General features: G+C 51.2%; 1 protein-coding gene across 1 annotated transcript in view; it reads left to right on the top strand.

The window, feature by feature from the left end:
* LOC144782041 (cytochrome P450 2G1-like) overlaps positions 1 to 24042 on the top strand; it is a 519896-nt gene that overhangs the window by 65297 nt on the left and 430557 nt on the right. The window contains exon 2 of the mRNA XM_078661170.1: positions 6715 to 6920. Coding sequence (XP_078517296.1) covers positions 6744 to 6920 — 177 coding nt within the window. The 5' untranslated portion in view covers positions 6715 to 6743. The remainder of the gene's footprint in view (positions 1 to 6714; positions 6921 to 24042) is intronic.

The raw sequence follows: 24042 nt of genomic DNA, 5'->3' as shown, positions 1-24042 counted from the left end.
AATACCCCTGATGGAGGGTTCCCACCGGAGCCACGCAGCGAGCGGCTCCAGTGCGAGAGCAAAAAGCAAGGGGGACAGCGGACACCCCTGTCTAGTACCCCTACCGAGGACAAAGGGTTAAGACTCTCGACCCTTAACCACCACCTGGGCCAGAGGATTCGTATATAACAATTTCACCCACCCGACAAATTCCGGGCCAAAACCAAACTTCGCGAGAGCCGCCCAGAGATAGGGCCACTCTACCGTGTCAAAGGCCATCGAGGCGTCCAGCGAGGCCAAGATGGCCGGCTCCGAAAGAGGCCCCGCCCTCGCGAGGACCGCATGCAGGCATCGCAGGTTGAGGGCAGTATTTCGGTGCGGGATGAATCCGGATTGGTCCGGATGAATCAGGTCACCGATCACTGTAAGAAGACGAGTGGCAAGAACCTTGGCAAGAACCTTAGGCTCAGCGTTCAGCAGGGAGATGGGCCTGTAGGACGCGCAAAGATCCCGAGGCTTACCCTCCTTGGGAATGACCACAATCGTGGCCAGGCGCTGATCGTGAGGGAGGGCGCCTAGATCACGCGATTCCCTGAACATATCGCGGAGATAAGGCGCGACCTTATCCGGTCGCAGTTTATACAGCTCGATAGGCAGGCCGTTCGGGCCCATAGCCTTGCCCGAACGGAGAGATCGAATTGCAGTCGCAATCTCGTCAGTGGAGAACGGGGCCTCCATACAGACCCGCTCTACCTCAGAGAGGCGGGGCAGCTCAATGTCACGTAACAGGAAGTGGGAGTCGTCTTCATCCCTTTCAGACACTGGGGAGTAGACAGTACGGAAATAACCCGCAAAACATTCCACAATCTCAACAGGGTCAGTCACACTCACACCATCCGAATTCTGGACCACAGGGACAACCCAGTTCGCTCTTCTTGTCTAGCCAGGCAATCAATTTTACGGCCTTATCCCCAACATCATAGAGCCTGCCCTGCTGTTCCCTGTACATCGTCTTGGCAGCATCTGTGACAAGGGACTTATAGTCAAGCTGTTTCAGACCAAGGGCATGGAGTCTCTCACGGGTAACACCCAAGTCCAATTCGGCCTCCAGATCTAGTATTTCAGCCTCCAGACCCACCACCTCCCGATTCCTGGCTTTCTGAGTTTCAGCGATAAGGGACAGGGCCTGCCCCCGGATAACAGTCTTGAAGGCCTCCCAAAGGGACACTGAGGAGGAAACAGACCCCTCGTTTTCCAGGAAGTAGCGGTCTAGAGATTTAATCAACTGGCTACGAGTCTTAGGAGCACGCAAGTACCAAGGATTGATAGGGGCAACCCGCCCCATAGCGTCCACCCCCATGTCAAAACAGAGCCAAAGCGGAGAGTGGTCCGAAATGCCCCGGGCCAAGTGTCTAATCTCCTGGACCAAGGAAGTCTGAACAGCGGCCATGAGGAAATAGTCAAGTCGACACAGACTCCCATGCGCCCCGGAGTGAAAGGTGTATTGGCGCTGGGTGGGATGCATAAGTTTCCAACAGTCCACCAGGGCAAAGGTATCCAAGAAACCACCAAGCCATGACTGGGACGGAGGAGTATCTCTGGGGGGGTGACGGTCCACCAGGCCCGAGAACACAGAGTTAAAATCACCACCCATGAGAAGGACACAGTCAGGGAGCTCCAGCAACACACGGCCAACATCTGAAAAGGTGGAGGTCTGAAGGCCCGGGGGGACATAAACAGTAAGCAGTGAAAGGGTCCTACCCTCATATCTACCCGTGAGGGCGGCGTAGCGCCCCCTGTCATCAAGAAGTACATTATCAATCTCGAGGGGGAGGGAGGACCGGATCAGGATACCAACCCCTCTGGAACCAGTAGTAAACCCACAGTGTGCAACAAGACAATAGCCCCACCTATTCATAGCGTGACAAGTGTTACCCACCAGATGCGTCTCTTGCAAAAACACCACGTCAGGAGACAATCGTCGCAGATATCGCAACACCACCCCACGCTTGATACGATCCCCCAAGCCATTGACATTCCAAGATATGAACCTCAACCCACTACCCCCCATCCCAACAAGTAACGCAAGAGCCACCCCACAAAGAGCAGGACATTGGAAACGAAAATACAAACAATACGTCGCCTTGAGAAAAAAGGAACACAACCACAAACACCCCACCCACCCTCCCACACACACCCATTACAAACTCCCCCCTCCCTGCACCCCTGCAGTAGACTAGAAAGCCACCCCAAAATGCAGTGTGCCTGTCGCCCCAACACCCCCATTCTACAAAAAGACCCCGGAGGAGGAAAGGGCCCCCATCCCACCCGCCACCCCGCAAGGAACATCAGGAAAACATCATAGACACAGTTACGGAACCCAGCGAACAATATCCTGTATATGGAGCTCAGGGGCCGATGTGCAGCTCACATCAAGACAAACCACCCTCAGCGCCACCAGGGTGCTCAGTGCGATCAGTCCGGTCGGTCCGATCCGGCAAGGAGTCCACCCAGTCACTCACGTTTTCAGGTCGATTGAAGAAGAATGTCCGCTCCTCGTACTCCACATGCAGCCTAGTGGGAAAAAGCATGGCGTATTTCAGTCCCAAGTCTCGAAGGCGTCTTTTAACTCCGCGGAAGCCCATTCTTTGTCTCTGAACCAGCTGGGTGAAGTCCGGGTAGAAATTCACAGTAGCATTCTCAAAGGCCACCGGGCCTTTCACCCTCGATGCCTGCAGGATAGCGTCCCGATCCCTGTAATGGAAAAGCTTGGCTACGATGGGCCTCGGCGAGGCACCAGGTTTAAACTTTCCACCCGGAACACGATGGGCACGTTCCTCCGCGAAGAACTTGCTCAAGCCAGACGGAGCAAGGTAGTTCTGGACCAGGTCCTCGACAAGGAGATCGACAGAGTGGGCCTCAGGATTTTCCGGAACACCTATGAGACGAACATTACAGCGTCTCGCCCTGTTCTCAAAATCCTCCAGACGATGGGACATAAGATCGTTAGCCAATCTAAGATTGCCAAGCTCTGTCTGGAGCTCCGACACGTCAGTCGTGAGACTCGTCGTCTTGAGATCCAACGACTTCACCTTCTCGTTGGTCTTGGACAGATCGGCTCGAATCAGGTTCACATCAATGGCCACTGTGTCTATTTTGTGAGCCAGAGCTTCGTATTGTTGGCCGATAGTCTCCTTCATGTTGGAGATGGCGCCCATGACGTCCTGCAGGGATAAATCAGCCGGAGAGGCCGGAGGGTCCCCTGCCTCACCCGGGGTGTGGCCGACAGCGCTAGGGGACGGTTTAGATTGGGTATATCGGTCCATAATGTTAGACTGGACCGGACCCCCACGAAGGGGCGTCTTGGTCTTCCTTCTCTCTGCATCTCCCCTGGCAGTCATGGTGGAAGATGAGCCCCAGAGGGACCCTCGCGACCTGGTGAAAATGGCCGCAGGCAAACAGGGCACCACCGAACAAAAGTCGTAAGGGCGATTCAAGAGGAGACACGGCCCAAACTAATCCGGCAAATATTTTTTTAATGAATATATCATTTGACATTATATTTATATGTTATATCTTAAAAATAACTTGAAGGTTTTTTTAGAAATGTAATTTAGAAATTGGTGCTTTTTATGGATGTGTGGAAGTTTTTTAGTGTATGGATTTTGCGATGCATTCTAAGTAATCTAGTCCTTTAGTGTTTGGGTAGAGCCTTACTTTGAATTGTAGATGTTCGTACATTGTTTTAGTTTGTTTTGTTAGTTTGGGACATAGTTGTGTAAGAGATTGCTCTAGTCCTAATTGTTGGTAGCTTTGTTCTATTTGGATCCATTCTAGTAATTTATGTAAGGTAGGTTGGGTTCTTCCCATTGTGGCTAGGCAGGCATTATGCCATCCTTCCTCTGCATTATTAGTTTTTGCTTCCTTGTTTAGTGCACTGTTGTACACATTCCACCGTGGAATTGTGGTTGTCTTCTATGTCCAGATCTTTGTAGCCTTCCCACCCAGGTATCCTCGAAATAGTCTTGTAGGGGACTTTGGGGATCATTATGATGGCAGACGGAAAAGCCCTCTGACCGCAATGCTAAAAAAAAAAAAACACCTTCAAGTTCCGCCGCAATTCTGGCGGTCATATTACGAGGCAATGCATGTAAATTCCGATCCGGCGGTCGGATTTCACAAAACACCGCCCTCCATGATCAGTAATGCAGAAAATCTGATTGCGGTGAATGGAAAAGCTGTGTAATGCACCACAAAGGCTGATTCAGCTGCGGTATGACCGCATGGCAAATTAGGATGAGATGGCGGAGCTGGCATAACGAACATTGCATTACAACCGTTGCGGTTGCGCTAAGGCAAGATGACTGGAGGTCTAATGCAACATCATAGCCAGGCCTTCAATGGGGGCGGTTCCCTCTGTTGCCCTCAATTACATCTGACAAGCCCCAATGATACACCCCCAAGTTTTTAAAAAGCAATGAAAGCCCTGGTCATCATAGAAAGATACACCTGACGGTCAATTCACATGTGGACACACCCAAGTATAAAACCAACCCCTTCCCTGACCATCACCCATTGCAAAACAACAGCATTGAAGGGCCATACACCACAGCTGTTATTAGAGGCAAGTTAGCACACCACACACCATCACACCCACCTACTTCAACACACACCAAGACTTTCAACCCACACACCTGACACACCTTAGACACCTCTACCAGCACCTTCCTCCCTACACTTGCCTCATATTTGCACATCATACACCATGTCACAGAAAAAATGCCTACATCCACAGACAATGAGTTGTCAGTCATGGTAAAGTAGATAATTAGAGAAGAACCACATTTGTTTGGAACCATGGTCCAACAGACCCCACTTGTTAGAAAAAAATCAAATGTGGGAAAGGATTGCCAACAAAGTCAATGCTGTAGGGACCACCCTGCACACACTGTGTGACATCAAGAAGTGGTGCCAGTGATGTGTTTCCTAGGGGATTCTTCCACTCCTTCATAGTTCTATTTTTCTTCATCCTGCAGGAAGATTAAGTGACCCTGAGCACTGACATGTAAGGAAGAGAGGCTCATCTACCCTACCCTGTTGTTTTTTGGCCCGTTCTTGCCCTGGCAAAGTCTTACACATTTTCTGCTAGTTTCTCTTCCTTTGATATCCCAACAAGTCTCAACAGGATAAAATAAGGGGTACAATTTTTTGGGATAGAGGGATTCTCTCCGTGCCTCCCATAACCACCCCTGAAACTGCCAGGAGAATGGGAAGAATCGAGATGTCTTCAACTCTGTTCTTCTGTGGTGGTGATAAACAGTGCAAGCAGCACAGTTAACAGGTTAAAGTCAGATGCTTTACCCTGGTGTATCTGAACTACCCTGGGCCCTGTGAGAGGTGCAATAAAAGGGAATACGCTGGATTGATTAGCACCGGACATGTAAATGCCTGAGATTAGATGTGTTTATAGTTCAACTTTTTCGCCATATCTTTTCGCGAAGGTAGTTTGTTGTTAATGGTCGCTGGTGGTAGACACAAGGGGGTCGATTCCGATCCGGTAAAATGCGCTCCGAATCGTCGTACGGTGCGTTTTTTCCCCGTACGAATCGTACCCGTAGACGTCCCGTACGTACGATGAAGTACGATCCTTACTAGGTGCCGAACTCCGTACGAGTCGTACAGGACTCCGTACGACTCAAATCTCCGTACGAGTCTCACTCGGAACCCGCTGTACGCGACATCACTACGGTTCGCGGCTGGTTTTTACGACCCAGCAAGTACGATTCGTATCGGGTACGCACCGTATGACCCTTTTCCTACGGGAGCTGAAAACAGTCGTAAACGCACAGTTCGCGCCGAAACAGGTACGGAACGCCCCCCCCGGGTACGGCACGTACCCCCCATGATCGCAGGGGTACGCGCCGTACCCCTGCGATCATGGGGCGTACGTGCCGTACACCCAGCGTACATGGGGTAGGCACCGTACCCCATGTACGGTGGGTGTACGGCACGTACCCCATGTACGCTGGGTGTACGGCACGTACGCCCCATGATCGCAGGGGTACGGCGCGTACCCCTGCGATCATGGGGGGTACGCGCCGTACGGTGTGTATGTGATTGTGCGCTTTTCCGTACGAATCGCCCTTACCTGACGTGGACCGTACGAATTGCGTCCCGATCACCCGGTCTGGATCGTACTCGCCGAGTCGTACGGTGTGTGTACGAGTCGTACGGAAACGGCTCCGGATACGATTCGTACGGACTGGGATTTTACCGGATCGGAATCAACCCCAAAGTGTAGCTAGAGGATTCACATAGCTTCACTCAATTACAAGTTCAACATTACTCTTATAGGCAGTGAATATGTGAAGTGTGTGAACCAGATATTGGTTTTATGTCAAACTTTTTATTTGATGTTTTAATATGATATCGTAGAGTTTGTGACTGTTTTCTTTTTTTGTTTGCCTGGTTTTATAAACTTATGACAAGCTCATTAAAAAGGATAAGCATACTCCTGGTTCTGCCCTATAGTTTTGGCACCTGGCAATGTTACTAAAATACACTGAATTAAAGAATTCATGCTTTCTGTGCAATTGTGGATAGCACTTGATGTGAGGATGGACTGTGTTGGAACACTGTGAGAGAGGTATAAATGTTGGATGGTGTTATGGTCTGTTCAAGGGATAAAGACATTGGGGTTCCACTCTAATCCTCTTGATCATTCATCTCTTATAGGTGCCAGCCCATAACCCAAGAAGTAAACAATGGACTTAGCTTCCATGATGGCCTTGTGTTTCTGCATCTTTTTGGGGGGTCTTCTTCTCACTTCCTGGAAAACCCATCAGAAGAGACAACGACTGCCACCCGGACCCACCCCTTTACCTTTCTTGGGCACCCTGGGGAAAATTAAACCTCACCTGTTGTACAAAACATTCATAGAGGTAAGAGGCTGACTGAACTATTCTGTGCATTGCCAGGAGGAGAACAATTCACAACAGCTCCGTTAACATAATGAACAGAGATCTGGCGCAGATGCTTTCTCTCCAGGGGTAGAGGTAGTACTTTCTCTTTAGAAGATTTAATGTTGTTATTTTCTCACACAAGAGAACTTTTGTTACGTTGTTTCAGGTTGTACATGCAGGTCATAGGAATGTAATCAGCAAATTTCTGCAGCCATGCTATGTCTTTGATCTAGGCTTACCAACTTGTAAAAATCCTTCCATGCCACTCCTACTTCACTGGGTGCAAATACTCAGGTCTATAGTCTGCTACCAGATTCTGACGCTGACTTCATGCTTGTCTAAAATGCTGGTCTGGTCCAGTGGATTTTCAGGAGGGGTGGGCTAGCAATGCCTGCTGGCTCCAAGCACTCCAAAACGTCATTGGCAGAAGGGTCTTACTATTCCCTATTGGAAGGTCATTTGTAACCTCAAAAAGATCACGGCCTGAACAGAAATAAACAGAGACACTCCACAAGCTTGCATGCAAAATAATTACATTGTGTAACCCTGATTTTCATATTCTAGATACAAATTCCCTTGGTTGCCATACTTGTGTAATGAAGTAGTGAGGTAGATCTTATTCTTTAATGCTAACCTTGAAGAGTTCTGCAACTTATCTAGGGGTTGCTGAAAGTCATCAGTGAGACGTCATTGAATCTATGAGTCATTGTGAAGGTCTGTACCTCCTACATACCCTAAGTGTCAAGCTGGTGTTGAGTTGTGTTGTGTTTGGGAGTAAGGAAATTAGCAAGAAGGAATGAATAACAGATTTGTAGAGCTCGTGGCTGCCCAGATACATAGTGTGTCAGCACTGTTAAGCCTAGGTAGGTAAAAGAGGAGGGACGTAAATAGTGTAGAACAATGGGAAGTTTGTGGAAATAATAGTGGCTTGTCTCCTTTATCAATGGCGGGGAGGCTTTTTCAATACTGGTTTGTGGACTGTTTTGTGGAGTTCTAGAAGGCGCAGCAGGAGTGGGGGCTTCTTTGGGAGAGTCATACTGGAAGAAGGGCCTGTAATGGCTTGTAGAAACTTCATACAAATGGCCCAGTTCTCATTAATGGAACTCACAGGAGTTCTCCTGCAAACTTACCATTCTCGCAATGATCCATTACACGGCAATCAGTTGTTCACTGCTAAAGAAGAGCAATGAAAAAGCTGTGTTACAAGGAGCAGCATGCTGCGCCCTATGCTCTGTCGGTTCCGAGTCGGTCATATATGGGCTTGCCTGTGACATGCCTTCCGATCTAGATGTGATCTAAGTTCTATGTTGGGCCCACCCACTGGTATTAACTATAGAGGTCTTACTCTGTTTTACGCAGTAATGGTTTGTAGCTTTATCAGTGTTGACCCTCAGTGCATCACCCATTTCCAGCCCACAAAGAAGTTGTTGAGTCCAGGTACCTCTGACTCCTCTGTCTTTGATGCTGAGCAGCTCTTGAAGACAGGGAAATAGACCATAGTGGATCAACAGAATCTGTCTGCTAGTGGCTCAGCTATGCCTTGTGTCAGACCATCCACCTGTTGAGTCTCTGTGGGTTGAGTCTGGCATTCAGCAAGAGACCTACCCCAGAATCAGAGTTGCCCAGCATGAAGATCTTCAGAAACAGGGCCAATCTCCAGCAGGCAGAACCCCTGTGAACTGCATGCTTTAATTCTCTCTAACCTCAAATTCACCAAAATACTCCTATTTACTCACTTCAGGCACTACCCTACACGTTTGCACACAGTCAGCCGATGTATATCCTCTCTTATGCACAGATTTACATTGATCAGCTTTACGATTGGCAGCAGAAGGCCTGTAGGAATTCTGCACCTGCTTTAAACTCATAGTAGATGCTTCTCTTATACAGTTTAAAAGACAGGCCTTAACTTAGGCTTTGATTATGAGTTTATGAGTGTCCCGGTAAGTAACTCCTATTACCGCACATACTGGAATACTACGTTTGTGGATTTTATTGCACCCTCCTGATACATGTAGGGAAGTCAAATATGCTGATCTGTATTGATGTAAAAAGGACTGGTAAATACTGGGACATGTAGAAATTGGTGCCTGAAGAAACAAAATCTGCTTTTAAACTTCCAAGACAAACCAGTCTTTGGAACTCTCTCTTCTCACCCCTTGAGTCTTATTTACGTGTGTGGATTTCTCTGTACTCGTGGCACATATGCTAACATTCATAAAAACATTTACTGATCTCTTGGTGGAATCCTAGTAGGCATAAAAAGTTACATTTGGTCGAACAAGAGTGTTTGCCACAGAATTTACATTTGTGAATTGGGCCTCTTATGTTTTAGCTTAATCTTTTTCTAAGTAATCCATTACTTGTTTGGCAATATATATTTTTCATATCCTTGGTTCGAACTAACAAAATGGTTCTGCATTTCCAACAGAAACTACTAGTGTCTTATTATGAATGCCTATAATTTGGTACAGCAATACCATATCCGTTAAATATTGATATCACTATGCCTTATTTTTGAAGGCACAACTCAGAATTTTATTTTGATAATCAACTTTATTGGTCCATTCCAGTCCAGCATCTCATCCTGCATTACAGTAATGGCGGAGCATAAGACATTTAGTACAACAAGAATTATGGCGGGATCATGTTGAACCATTTCCCCCATATTTTGTGGAACAATTCTGGGGAGCCTCGGGATTAGAACAGGGCCTCCTCCTGGGTGCCGCACCAGTCCACCCCCCTCCTCCACCCCTTCACAGTAGGTGAGGTGGCACGCGACCAGTACATCGCTATGTCCCTTTTGACCACAGCCACCGCCATCCCCAATAGGCGCTTGTCCATCCTGGAACCATTCAGGCCATCAAAGATCCCCAGCAACATCGGCAGTGGGTCGTGAGGAACCTCCCATCCCAGGGCTTCTGTGAGCTCCCGCTCCACCCCCTTCCAGAACCTCTCCAGCACCGGGCAGAGCCACACCATGTGGTAAAAATCAGCGGGGGATGAGCCGCATTTCGGGCAATCTGGGGAGGGTCGCAAGTGGGCACGGAAGAGTCGCTCTGGGATGAGGTAAACCGCGTGTTGGTAGTATATCTGCACCAGGCGTAGCCTGGAGGACGTGGTTAGGGTTCTAGGGGCCATAAGGGCGTCTCTCCAATCCGCCTCTTCTAGGGGGCCCACCCAACCCTCCCATCGAGCGTGCAGCTTATCTAAGGACGCAGGGCCATTATTCACTAGGGAGGGATAGATGCGGGACACTCCTCCCTTGCCCAGGTTCCCCATCATCACCTGGGCCTCTAGTGGACTGAACTCTGGGAGGGAAACTGGTGAGGGGAGATGTGCATGGATGGCATGGCGCAGCTGCAGATATCGGAAGTGTTGGGTGTGGAGAAGGGCATGGCGCTGCTGTAGGTCTGCAAAGGCACGGATATGGTCCCCCACCCAGACGTCTCCAAGGACCGAGACGCCAATTAGATCCCAGCGGTGGAATTCGTTCAAGGATGAAACCTCCCGGAGCCAGGTGCCATGCCAAAGCGGCGTCTGACGAGTGAATTTGCGGTCCCACCTCGCGTGGCGCAGGGCGGCGCGCCAGGCCAGAAGGACCGTTCTAGTGATTGGCGCTATGGTCTGTGGCACCGGGCATCCGTATAGGAATGCCTGGATCTGTGGAAAGTCCATAGTCTCAAGCTCCACGCGGTATGCTGGGTCGGACCAGCGCCTGCATACCAGTCGTGGATGACTATCAGTTTAGTGGCAAGGTAGTAGAGGTAAAGATGGGTCACCCCTAGGCCCCCATTGAAGGGAGGGGTGCGGCTGTGCGCCAGGGACATCCGCGGCCGTCTGCCACCCCAGAGGAATCTGGACAGGGTCCCGTCGAGCTCGCGGAACCAGGTGCGTGAGAGGGGGATGGAGATGTTTTGTAAAGTGTAGAGGAAGCAGGGGAGGACCATCATTTTGAAAAGAGCGCTTCTTCCTAGGTGGTTGAGGGGAAGGGTTTGCCATTTTTTGAGATCCGCTTTCATCCGGGCCACCAGGGGCGTGATGTTCAAGGCCCACTCTAGTTCCGGCAGGAGGGCCACCCATATCCCAAGGTATTTAACCTAGTGGTGTCTGAGGGGAATAGACGATTGCCAGTCATAGCACTCCCTGGAGGGATGCAGCTGGACCAGTGTGGATTTGGCCGCGTTGAGCCGGAGCCTGGAAACCCTTTCGAAGTCAGCGAGGATTCGCAGGCACCTAGGGCCCGAACCCGCTGGGTCTGCCAAGTATAGGAGCACGTCAGCAGTGTAGAGGGATATTTTGTCTATGTGACTCTTGTTCCAGGTCCATGCCTGGACGAGGGGGTCCTGCCGGATGAGCGTCGCCAGGGGCTCCATCGCTAGCGCAAACAGGAGTGGGGAGAGGGGGCATCCCTGGCGCGTGCCTCTGTGGATCGGAAAGGCCTCAGAGAGCGTCCCATTGACAAGCACCCGGGCCCTAGGGTTGGCATAGAGGATCCTGATGAGGCAGCGAAACAACGGGCCGAAGCCCATCGCCTCCAGCACATCTTGCAGATAGTCCCAGCTCACCGGTGGGCCAAGGCCAGGTGAAGGTGGCGGATACAGTGACGGGTGCCCCTGGCCGGCATAAACCTACATTGGTCAGGATGGACCAGATCCTGCAGGAGAGGCTTAAGCCTCTGGGCCAGTATCGTGGCAAAGAGCTGTATCTCGGTATTGATAAGTGAGATTGGGCAGTAGTCCGCGCAGCTCGTGGAGGGTGGCTGAGTCTTAGGGATGACCACTATCGTGGCCAGGTCCGATTCAGGGGGGAAGGAGCCGTTCTCCGCCACATGCCGGAAGAGGACCAAAAGTCAGGGAGCCAGGATATCCCGGAAGGCAGCGTAGTACTCCTGTGGATACCCGTCCGGGCCAGGCGTCTTGCCAGGGTGGAGAAGGCGGATGGCCTCCAGAACCTCGTCCAAGGAGAGGGGTTGGCCTAACGGCTAAGGCGCTCGACCTCGGACCTGGGGAACTTGGTTCGAGTCTCGGTAACGACGCCAAAAACCCCCTGTGATTCTGGGCAAATCACTTAATCTCCCCGTGCCTAAAATGAAAGTGTGTCTCATGTAACGTAACTGGTGCTATGTAAAGCGCTCTGATAACTGATTCGGTTCGGTTCTAGTTCGCGCTATATAAAACTCTGCAAAAAAAAAAAAGGTAAAGGGCCGCTCCAGGGCTTCTGCGGACTCAGGAGTGAGAGAGGGGAGCCGGGCATTGGCCCCGTCTAGGAGGGTGGTCAGGGGCGCATCTGCTGGTCGCGCCGCATAGAGGCGCGCATAAAAGTTTGCAAAGGTTCTGGCTATGGCTGCGGAGGTCATCTGTAGGGTACCGTCTTGTGCACGAACCTCCGGGATAATACGATGAACTTTGGGATAGGAGACCAAGTTATGGAAGAGTTTGCCATTTTTATCCCCCCAGCCATACATCCACGCCACAGACGATCGACACAGCATTTGGGCCGAGTCCAATGAGATCTGGCGGATTTCTTCCCGAACCAGCGCCAACTGCCGGGTGGGGTCCGCGCACCCAGCAGAAGTTTGCTCTGCCTCCAGTCGCGCAGCCTGGGACTCCAACTCCGCGAGTCGGGCCAGTTGGTCTGCCCATTTGGCATGCACAAGCCCCCTCGCCACCCCGCGAATCACAGCCTTGCCAGCCTCCCACAGGGTCCCCTGCGAGAGAACTGAACCCTCGTTGGTAGAGAAGTAGTGGCTTAGCTCCTGTCCCAGCGTGTCCACCAGTGTATGGTCCTGCAGGAACCAAGCGTTGAGACGCCAGACCGCCCGCGGGCCCGTAGGGGAAGAGCCAAGTTGGAGGGAGACAGGGGAATGGTCGGACAGTCCCCTGGGCAAGATAAGCAATCCAGAGACCAGGTGGCAGTCAGTGGCCGGAAGCAGGAGAAGGTCGATACAGGAGTGGGTATGGTGGGAGGCTGATGTGGGGGTATATTGTGCCTTGCGGGGATTCCAGACTCGCCATACATCGCAGAGCCCCAGAGCCGAGGCCCAGCTCGATAGAGTAGCAGCAGAGGAAAGCCGGATCGCTGCATGACGGCGTTGAAGTCACCTCCAACCACCGTGAGGCCGTGCAGAAGGGAAGAGAGAACTTGTGTAAGGCATCGAAGCGTCGGGGGCAGGAGGGCGGGTGGGATGTAGAGATTCAGGATATTTAGAGGGCAACCCTCCACTATGCCTGATATCGCCACATAGCGCCCCTGTGGATCAGTGTATGCCCTGGTCAGGGTAAAGGGAAGGCCTCTCCTGAGCAGGATTGCTACCCCTCGGGACCCGTGTATAAACCCAGAGTGCCAGACCGTCGCAAAGCCAAACCGGGCCAGGAAGTTGCATTGCGTGCCTAAGAGGTGGGTCTCTTAGAGAAGAAGGACATCCGCCGCATGGCGGTGGGCCGCCCGGAGATTGGTCGCACGTTTAATATGGTCCAGGAGACCATTAACGTTCCAGGAGAGAACGTGGAGGGGTCTAATCAGCGTGTACACCATCAGGGGAGGAGAAGATGGAGGGGGACAGGGGATCGCCGGGGAGCGCACCCAGGAAGAGAGAGCAAGTAGCGCCGCGCAGAGGCAGGAGGAGCCGATCAAGGGTAGCTAGTGGAGCAGGAGCACTGGAGGTCCGAGCAGGGGGGGGAGCGAGCGCCCGCAGCCGCACCCCCGTGGCGGCCCGCAGGCAGCCGAAAATAACAAAGGATTGGGCAACAGGAGCTGCGTGTTAGGCGTGGACCCACCCACCACATTTCGTCAAAAAGGAGAGCTGCATCTAACCACCTGCAGGTAGCACCAACAATGGCCGAGGAGCGGCTAAGCAGAGCTCAACCAAAAAGCAGCCCGTAGGCGGCTAAAAACAACAGACCAATGGGAGCCAACGGACTCCCCCCCCGTACCCCCAATTCCCCCCACCCTACACTTCAAAACAGGAAGCATCTGTCGCCCCAAATTCCAATCAACCAAGAAAACCCCTGCCAGGGGAAAGGTACTAAACTAAAACGGTTAGTAGGGAGCAGTAGCACCAGTCAAGAGTTTGATAAAGAGGACCCCCCTCCATATCACAGGATAAATGCCAACAGCTTTAAACACAAGAGCTTCAAAGATAAGTGTAAGTTAGGATATCAGCAACAGTCTCGCAAATGGCAGAAAGAATGTGGTACAAAGAGGAAGACAGGGCAGGAGCACCAACTAGGAGAGCGTAGACAGTTCGGGACCCATCCCCCACGGGGAACCGCCATGGGTGGCCAGTTCTCCAGGCGGTGAGCAAGGCCTAGGCGGCTGGACCGAGCAGACCTGGCAGGTCGGACCCAGCCAGCGAAGGCACCAGGTGACGTTGGTTCAGACCCCCTCATCGTCCGGGGTTCCACGGATCACAGGGCTGCCGGACAAGTCTGAGTCCGGTCTTGCCTTCCGCCGGCCCGCACCCGACTCAGAGGCCCCATCGATGACGCCCAAGGAGGAAGACACAGGCCCCTTCTTGACGGCAGCTCCGCCTACGGGACCCGGTTTGGCGTCACTGCAGCCTGGGTACCTCGTGGTTCAGGTGGGTTGTAGGCCTCCGGACAGGGGATGGGGCCCGCCCAGGCAGGAGGGGGCGCTCTTCCGTAAGCCAAGTCCATGCCGCCTGCGGGCTGTCGAAGAAGAAGGTCTTGTCCTGGAAAAAGACCTTAAGGCGAGCCGGGAAGAGGAGACCATACCACCGTCCCAGCGCCCTGAGCTTTTGCTTGACCTCATCGTAAGACCTACGCTGGGATTGGACCTCTCTGGAGTAGTCCAGGAAAATCATTATTTTGGAGTTCTGGGAGAACAGGGGCCCAGGTCCCTGGCAGCCCCCAGGATGGCGTCCCGGTCTCGGAAGTTGAAGATACGAAGAATGATGGGCTGGGCCGGGGCCCCAGGAGGTGGTTTGGGCGCAAGTGAGTGGTGGGCCCGTTCTATCGCGAACCAGGGGGAAAGCTTCTCCGCAGGCATCCAGGAGTGGATCCAGGTGTCGAGGAAGACGGCGGTGGATCCCTTCTCCACTCCTTCCGGAAATCCCAGGAGGCGCAAGTTGTTTCTGCAAGCCCGATTTTCGGCGTCCTCCGCCCTGTTATGGAGCTCAGACGTCAGCGTCTGAAGATGGGCCACCTGGGTTTTGTGGATGGTCAGGTCATCCTCCGCCGTGGAGATACGGGATTCCGCTGCTGTGATTCGCGCCGTGGAGTTTCGGAGGTCCTGTCGGATGAGGGCCACATCCACCCTCACCTCTCCAATCTTGTTTTCCATGGAGGCCTGGGATGTACTGATCGCTTGGAAGATTGTGGACAGATCCCCCCTCAGCCCCCTGCGGAGGCAGGGGGCCGGCATTGGATTCATGGTCTGGTTTAGTGAACTGGTCCATTCGTATCTGGGTCGGGGGAACCGGAGTCTGTGTGGTCTTTCCCCTGTCCATGGTCGCAACAAGCCGGATGTCAGCGTGTAGGGGATGATTCAGTCCCAGGGCCCACTCCAGAGGGTCAAGCCTCCCCGCTTCCCAGAAGATTCCGAGTCTCTGGGGTCCGGTGGTGGCGCGACAGTCCTCCCGCAGGCCGTGGGCCTCCAGGCCTCCCCCCGCGGCGCAGCCGGCAAGGTCCAGAGAACAGGGAGACAGGGGGAAGGAAGGGGAGGTGTTGCTCCTCATGCAGTGAAGGTCAGAGCGAGCGAGGGACCTCCCAGCGACCATGCAGGGTGGAACTCCGGTTGGCAGCGGACTCGACCGGCTCCCAAGGTAGCAAAGCGGGGCCCCAGTGAGGCGGTCCAAGGGCCACGGTGTCCACCACAGTCCCCCACACCACCAAAGCCTCAGGCGTTGGGCAAAAGGTTCCAGTAACAGCAACGGTGGTAAGGTGCGGCGCCCCGGGGCCTCCAAGCTCGTGGAAAGCGGGTCTGGGAGGCAGGTGCCCAGTTGGTCCGATGTGCCCGCCGGCTCGACACCTCCAGGGCCCCAAAGGCACCGGGGGAAGGCGCCGGGGTCGGTCAATGGCCGGGAAGAAGGGCTGTCCCCATCGGCAGTGCACCTGGGGCTCCCAGGCCTCCCAGCCCGTTCGAGCAGCACACGGGCGAGGCCAAAGGGGAGTCCCCTGCCCCGCCCCAAGCTTCTCTTCACCTCTGGGGGACTGCAGAAGCCCCCAGCCGACCCAGGCCGTGGGGCAGGATCTACCGATGTGGCGACACCGTGGCAGGTTCAGGGTCGGCCTCGCGGGATCCACACGCCGTCCCAGCGGCCCAAGCGGAATGTCAGTGGAGGGGGCTGTCACTGCCGGTGGTGCGCCCGGGGCTCCCAGGCCTCCGAACCCGCTCGAACAGCACACGGGCGAGGCCAAAGGGGAGCCCAACGCCCTGCCCCAAGCCTCTCCTCACCTCTGGGGGGCCTGCAGCAGCCCCCGGTCACCGCAGGCCGCGGGGGCAGGGTCGGCTGATGCGGCGACGCTGCAGCGGATTTAGGGCCGGCTTCTCGGGAGCCACTCGCCGTCTCAGCGGCCCGGACAGGATGATAGTGGGGGGCCGTCATAGGCGCTGCAGGCCAAAAGTGCCGCGCCGCACCCCCAGCGCCAGGCAGGTCCGGCACAGTGGCTCCGGGGAGGGCTTTGTTGTCTGATGGGGTGGGCTTCGGCGGGGAGCAGGTCACTTCAGCGGCTCCACCCGCCCGACGGGGGCAGGGAGTCTGTCGGACAGCCGGGAATCGCCGATCGGGGCTCCCAGTGCCAGGTCTCCTCGCTGGCTCAGATGGGGGCCGCCATGTTGCGTACCTCGCGGCCAGGAAGGATCGGGCCGGCGGAGGAGTTGCCAAGCCTTGGGGAGACACTCTGTGACACCGGGGAGTGCAGGGCAGCCAGGGGAATCCGGGAACACAGTGGCTATATGCCGATGGCAGCTGCTGAGGGCGGATGATGGATGGGGGGTCCGGAGTACTCTTAGAGTGCGACCGCCATCTTGACGCCTCAGGCCACGCCCCACAACTCAGAAAATTAGATATTTATTGTCCCCAATAAATTCTGAACACTTCAGTGTTGAATGTTATCATGAACAATATGTATTGCATCCTACACCAAAACACTCATAATCAAGCCTTAGGACTAGAGAATGCTGCTACTATATGTGATACAGTTTTTAGGTCTCGCCTACGCCACCCGCATGCGCTGCATAGGAAAAAGACCTTTAGCCATCGCTTCACTTTTGCAGGCAAAAACGTGCATGCATTGCATTGCTTTCAATGGCAACGCATGCACGTTTAGCGATTCCCTTGCGGGAACAAGCTTGGAAACCATCTGTTAGTAATTAACAGATGGTTCCTGCTCGCTCCCGCAAGGGAAACAGGCGCAGGCCCTCATCACAGGCGAAGGCCCCCTCCTCACTGGCGCAGGCCCCCTCCTCTCTCCCCTCACATTGCTGCCTTCTCCTCGTCTTTTTTTTACTTTTAGCGTGAGGCGCACACAATTGTTTTATTCGATAAGAAGGGCCTTCTCTGTGATGACATCCTTTAAATCCCATTCATATGGAAATACAAGAGGATGCGCTAGTGAATTACGAATCTCCAAAACAGTTCGTTTTTTACCCAGAATTCCAAGGGCTGATGCAACATTATCTGGAAGCTTAAATAAAAATGCATTTATCCGCACGCTGCTCGAGATACTGTAAAAAAGCTAATCAAACAGCAGCGTTTTCCCGAGCACTGGTTATGGCGCATTAGGTAAGGCGAGGCTTGGGTTTCTTGGCACACCGCAGTTGCTGCAATCCACGAATAAACGTATTTTTTTTAGACGCAGGCAGGGCTGCTGCCACCAATCGATAATGGGAACCTGTCCAGTGCTCCAGACTTCGACAGCTGGGGAACGGGCCTGAAGCGCCCCTCTAATTTTCAAACTGCGACATACTCCCGAATGCTTCGGCTTCTCCCTGCTGCACCACTCTGGCAAAAGCCGGGCTTCCAGCCGTGGAGCAGCTGAGCAAGTAAGAATTGAAGGCAACAAAACGTGCCCCCATCGCTGGGGGGAACGAGGGATGGGTAATTGGGGGAAGCAGCACTTACCATGGCAACGGCATCCCAAGAGTCTCCAAAATAAATCCCAGTCCTGTTTTCTGAGAACAACTCACACTAGTCCAATTCAGCAATAAGCAAGCCCGGCCCAGGCCCCAGCACCATTTGGAGATGCTTGGAAACTCGCACCAGCCACGTGCACAGCGGCCTCTACCCCAAGGCTGAGAGACCGTTACCCTTTAACCCTGAGAGGGCAGCAGTGCTCGAGCCAGCACGTGACGGCGGCATCTACGTCACTGCATCTCATTACTAGGAGGGTGAACGTAAAGCAGGACCTGCCAGCTTTTATGTAATGAGAGCTATTTGTCTTCCATGAAAATCATCTGGGACTACTTAGTCTTGTAATTGTGACCATATCAGATAAGATTACATCAGCGGTCACCATATGCTGTATCACTGGCAGTGATCGCCCCAGTGCATAAAGGTAGACTTGCCAAAAGTAATAATGTTAACAAGCATTGGCATAGCCAATAGGTCTCGCCTTTGGGACCTTAGAAGTATTTAGTTATGCAGCATAATATCCTTGGTGCAACAACAACTCTATAAATAAATAAATAAACTGTTGCGAGGCTAAACACTTATATGGTCCTAAAGGCGAGACCTATTGGCTATGCCTATGCTTGTTTCTGAAGCAGTGACTTCTGAAGTGCTTGTTCTGTGCTCCCCATTTCACAACCACTAAACCTTTGACCACCATTGCTCTGACACACGTAAGATCCAACCTTCACAAACCCCGAGCTATGTGCTGCCTTATTATTAGCCCATATGCCTGAAAACCTTGGGAAGAGGAGCTTGGACTGATGTGCCAGACTCCTCAGAATAGAGGAGAGAAGAGGCGAATGCAAGACCCTCAATGTGTTCTTTAAGAAAAACACCTAAACACCGAAAAAAGAAATTGCTCACATGCCTACCTGAAGTCTGAGCATGTCTTCTAAGCCGAAATAAGCAAGCGGCAATATCAAATCACAGTTCTTTGAGTTTCCAATTGACCTGCAATTAGTCCGAAAGTGGTAGTGGACGCATTTGCAAATTCCTCTAGGGTTTTGACAACACTCTTGACCTCTCAAATAATGAAGCATATCCCACACATTCTGAACAAGATTGCAAACAAGCATTGTCATAGACATGAGGTCTGGCGTTAGGGACATTATAAGTGTTTAGCCAGAGCTATTGGATTTGCCAATGTCTTTGAGCTATGTTCTGAGCAATGTGGCTGCTGTGCAGCATTCTGAAAAGTTATTAAAAAAAAAGTGTTATGAGAATGTTTGTTTCTTTATATATGGGTCAAGCTCAACTTTTTTAAACTGAAGAGCTTGGATCGGGAGGAAAATCAACTAATTAAACCCACGGTCAGAGCCCATTTCATGACGATTACTTGTCTAGCTATTCAACCGTACCTTGCTATAGTTAACATTCCTTTTTACAGGTGGCTTCTGGTTAAATTTCGATTTAACCAGATTTATACGGTTCTCTGTGATAGCCAAGGTTGGTACAAGCCTGAGGATGCACCTGTGTGTAAATGCGATAATTTTTCTCTTCAAGACAATATGCACCTAATGTTGTTCTGTCCATTTTATAATACCCCAAGACAGAAGTATTTGGTGCCTTTACTGAAAGGCAAAGCTTTCTTACAGGCAAAACCAGCTCTCTTGTATTTACAAATGTTAGAATCACCATTGGTTATGTTTAGCGTGGCTAATTACCTTGTTGCTGCTGTCAGGATCAGGAGGAGGAGAATGTAAATGTAACATTGGGGTCTGTGTTGGAGGACAAACTGTTTTTACATTTGACAATTTTATCCTGTAATTATTTTAATGTTTGTTTTAAATTTTGTATAAATAATGTTATTGTATTGTTTGAAATTTTTATGAATTTGAATTGCCCTTTTTCTTGAATGTAGCATGCTTTTATGATTTTTAACTAAATCGAATAAAGTGGTTTTTGACTTGACTTGACTTATATATAACCAAGAAGGCATTATGTGGAACTGAACAACTCTATTAAAAAAAAGAATTAGCATAAAAAATGTTTTCTAGTTTTTTGTCGTTGTAAGGCTGGCAATTTTTTACGAAGCCGAAACCTAATCACAAGCACAGCGCAAGCGCAAGCGCTCTGCAGCGAAACCTAAATAGAAGGCAGCAACTACACATAGAACAAGTGGAGCACTAAAAACACAACAGTGCAAAATCTGTATCAGTTATTCACATCTCGCAAGTGGAAACCAAGGATTTCAGAAGTCGAGCCCATTAGTGATATTTCCTGCAATGAAACAGCAAACTCACTTGGCTTATTGCAGAATAAAAGAGTGTTGGCTTAAAACTCTGAACAGGTAAAACGAGGCTTTAATTGCGTGCTTTGTTGTGACTGGAAACTTGTCAGAGCACAGTTGGGAATTTACCAGAGATATTCGTATTTTACTAACAAAGGAGTAACCCTGACAATGAGTGGAATGCGATTCAAGCGATTCCAGACAACATCTGGCATGTTAAGACTGCTGTGGTGTATTAAATCTGAAGCACCTGGCTACCTAGATTTTTTTTTGCTGCATAAAACCACTTTTCAATTGACAACAGCTTCTAAAAACATCAAATGAGCATTTGAGTTTCTCGAGGCTTTTTAGATGAGGAACAATATATATGTTTTAACAAATTAGAATATTAGCTGTGCTTTTTCTTTAAACATGTTATTTCCCCCTTGCTTCCTTGTTATTTCGATCCGTGACCCTACAGCAATGTTTTACTTGGTGCGAGGTAATCAAACACCAGTGCTTCAGTACCACCCCAGGGCTCACAGAACGTTTGGAACACGACCCTTAACCGCCCACGTCTAGTGAATTATTAATGTATTTGGAACATCTTTCGGGGACAATGTGTGTATTGAAATTTAGGTGATTTGACACTTTTATATGGTAGGTCTTCTATAGGAAGGCACCACATTATCCGTGCAAAAGACATGTTTCATTCAAATAACTACACACAGGGCTGTAGAAATGGGGACTAGAAATATTCAGATGGTAATGGGTGGGTTGCACATTCTTACACTCCAGCACCGACGGGTTAAGCTACGCAAGGTGCGCTGGACATGTTTCATTTAAACAACTTCAAGAACACGTAGCCAGGAGTGGCTCCTCCGCATTGGCGAAGGAGCATTGCCTCACTTCTTTTATGCAGTGAGAAACATAAAATGATAATAAATTAGATTTATTATCCTTTTATGCTTCGTGTCCTGCTGCTTTGCGGTGGGTGGGCGGTTGGACGGGGCTGCTCTGCTCCCGGAGCAGGGGAGGAGTGATTTGCCTAATCCTAAATGCACAATGTCTGTTTGGTAGGCCCTCTGGGGCCACCCAAAGCAGTTGTGCACTAGCCCCATTCTCCATGCAGGCTGCATTACAGCCTGCATGCAGGACATGCCCAACCCTCCAGCCCCTGGCGGCGCTCAAATAGGGTGACCAGAATTTTAAATCTAAAAACTGGGACATTTCACGAAAATAGAAGAAGGACTACAATTTTATTTCAATCGAGCGCACAGAATGACAGCGCTCCTCAGCAAAGAATTACAGAACAGGCAGCTGGAACATACATAAAATGCAAATATTTAAACCCAGTAGCGTGCCTGTTAATTAAATTGCTTTCTTGAAACAACTGCTAACTATCCCAGCTCTGCAAAACATTAAAAAAACACCTCCCACAGTTTTCAGTCGCTCCTCTCTAAAAACCGGGACAAGAGCTACATGTTCGAGGCAAATGAGCTGCAGATTGCACACTATGCATAGATTGCCACCTAGTGTTGGGCCCGGATGTTTGCAGTTGGTTTTGTAAAAAAGTATTTGGAAGTCACGCGATAGGTGACTCCTCCTTTGGATGATACTGCGCATGGTCATCGGCTCCATCCCCAGAATGTTTTTTTCCGCCACCGGGCTCGGATGTGTTTCCAGCGCTCCGTGTTGAAACCGAATTCCTTCGGCGCGCAATCCTCACCAACTTTCAGAAAATAAGTTTTGAACGCTTCTCCACTCGACACTACTCTTCAACGTCGAATACCTCGATTCCGGTCGTCGTCGACGGCCTTCGGGCCTAGCTAGGCCTCGACTCCAGCTCATGGAAAGGACTCCCTTCAAAAAGTGTCCTCAATGTGGGTCGAGGTTTCCCCACACCGACCTCCACGAGGTGTGTAACCTCTGCCTTTCTCCGGAGCACGAGGCAAAGGACTGCTCAGCTTGTGCCTCTTTCCGCTCCAAAAAGACTATCCGGGACCGAAGAGCGAGAAGAACTATGGCTCGATCTTCAACTTCCATTCCGGACGACATCTTTGAGGAAGGCGTCATGTCCCAGAACAACAAGACGTCGACAGCGGTTCCGAACAGGAAGAAGATTCCGATGTCGAGGACATCACTCCAGCGCAACAGGTCGTAAGTAAGACCGTCGACCCCAACCCTTCCTCGACACCCCCAAAGAAGGCCCCGGTCACACCCTTGCCCTCGGGCGCACACTGACACTCCACTTCTACTGCCCCACGTTCGGGCCTGGCGAAGAAGCCAATTAAGCCTTCAGGCGACTCGGGCTCGAGCCAGCCTTCGCATGGTGCCGGCGCCAACTTACCGGCACCAAAAAAGACATTGACGCCGGCTATGCCGACGCCCAAACCATCAGCACCGAAACACACAACTCCTTCGGCACCGAAACCCAGGTCGGACCAAGTAAACCTTCGGATTCCAAAAAACAATCGGATCCGAAGAAACTACCGGATCCGAAAACAACACCTGACCCGAACAAACATCCGGAACCGAAAAAACATTCGGAGCCGAGAAAACATTCGGAGCCGAGAAAGACTCGGGCCTCCCCGAAAAAGGACCTAGTCAAAAAGCCAAAGCAATCCGCTTCGGTGCCGAAACATTCTCCAGCACCTACAGATTGGCCTCCGGCAGAAGACGTATATTATCTAGACCCTTCTCAAAAGACTCTGGCTAAGGACCCAATAACTGGACAGTTGATTTTGGCCCCGTAAAAACGACCACTGGACAAACCAGCCCCAGCTCCGCATCAAAAGAGAAAGGACATTGCTACCTCGCCTTTAAGACTGCCTACCCCTTCTCCTCCACCTATGCCATCATCACAAACTCCCATACCACAGCATTCCCCAGCATCCTCTCACAGGGATGATAGTTCTGATGATATGGGGGTTAACATGCCTGATCCAGACACACCTGCAGGATCACCCAACCCATAGAATGATTAGACCACTCCAGATGTCCCAAATGTCCCTGAGGATGACTTATACCCCTCACTGCCTTCCCCACCGGAAGATACCATAGGGTTTAACAAATTGATACACAGGGCTGCACAATATCAAGGGGTAGACATACACACAGACGCTGTAGATGAAGACTTCCTGATGGATACTTTTGATAATGCACAAAGGTCTACATCCATCTTACCAATGCTCAAAGGAGTAATTAAACACGCTTCTGAAGTCTTCAAAGATCCAGTCGGAACTAGAATCATTAATCCTCGTATAGAGAAGAAATATAAAGCCGCCCCTTCTGCTCCAACATACATTAAGGGACCAGTACCAATAGACTCATTTGTAGTTTCCAATGCACGCAAGAGAGCAAACTCGCTAACATCAGGTGATGCTGCTCCACCAGATAAGGAGTCTAAGTTATTAGACGCATCAGGAAAGAGAACTGCGTCTCAAGCAGCAAATATGTGGCGTATCGCCAACACACAGGCATTGTTAGCTAGATATGATAGAGCACATCATGACGAATTAGAGTCAATAATGACACACCTCCCTGATAAGAACAGGGATAGGGCACACAAACTCATCCAAGAGGGTAAAAACATCACAAATACCTCCATCAGGTGGGCCCTCGACGCAGCAGACACTGCGTCTAGAGCAGCCAACACCAGCGTCTTACTACGCAGACACGCCTGGCTACGTATATCAGGTTTCAAACCTGAGGTACAAACTGCCATTCTTAATCAACCTTTCGATGAGCAACACCTA

Source organism: Lissotriton helveticus, chromosome 9, assembly GCF_964261635.1.
Source record: "Lissotriton helveticus chromosome 9, aLisHel1.1, whole genome shotgun sequence".
In the NCBI taxonomy this organism is placed as follows: domain Eukaryota; kingdom Metazoa; phylum Chordata; class Amphibia; order Caudata; family Salamandridae; genus Lissotriton; species Lissotriton helveticus.
Note: the sequence above shows the minus strand (reverse complement) of the source record. Positions and strands in the feature narration are given on the sequence as shown.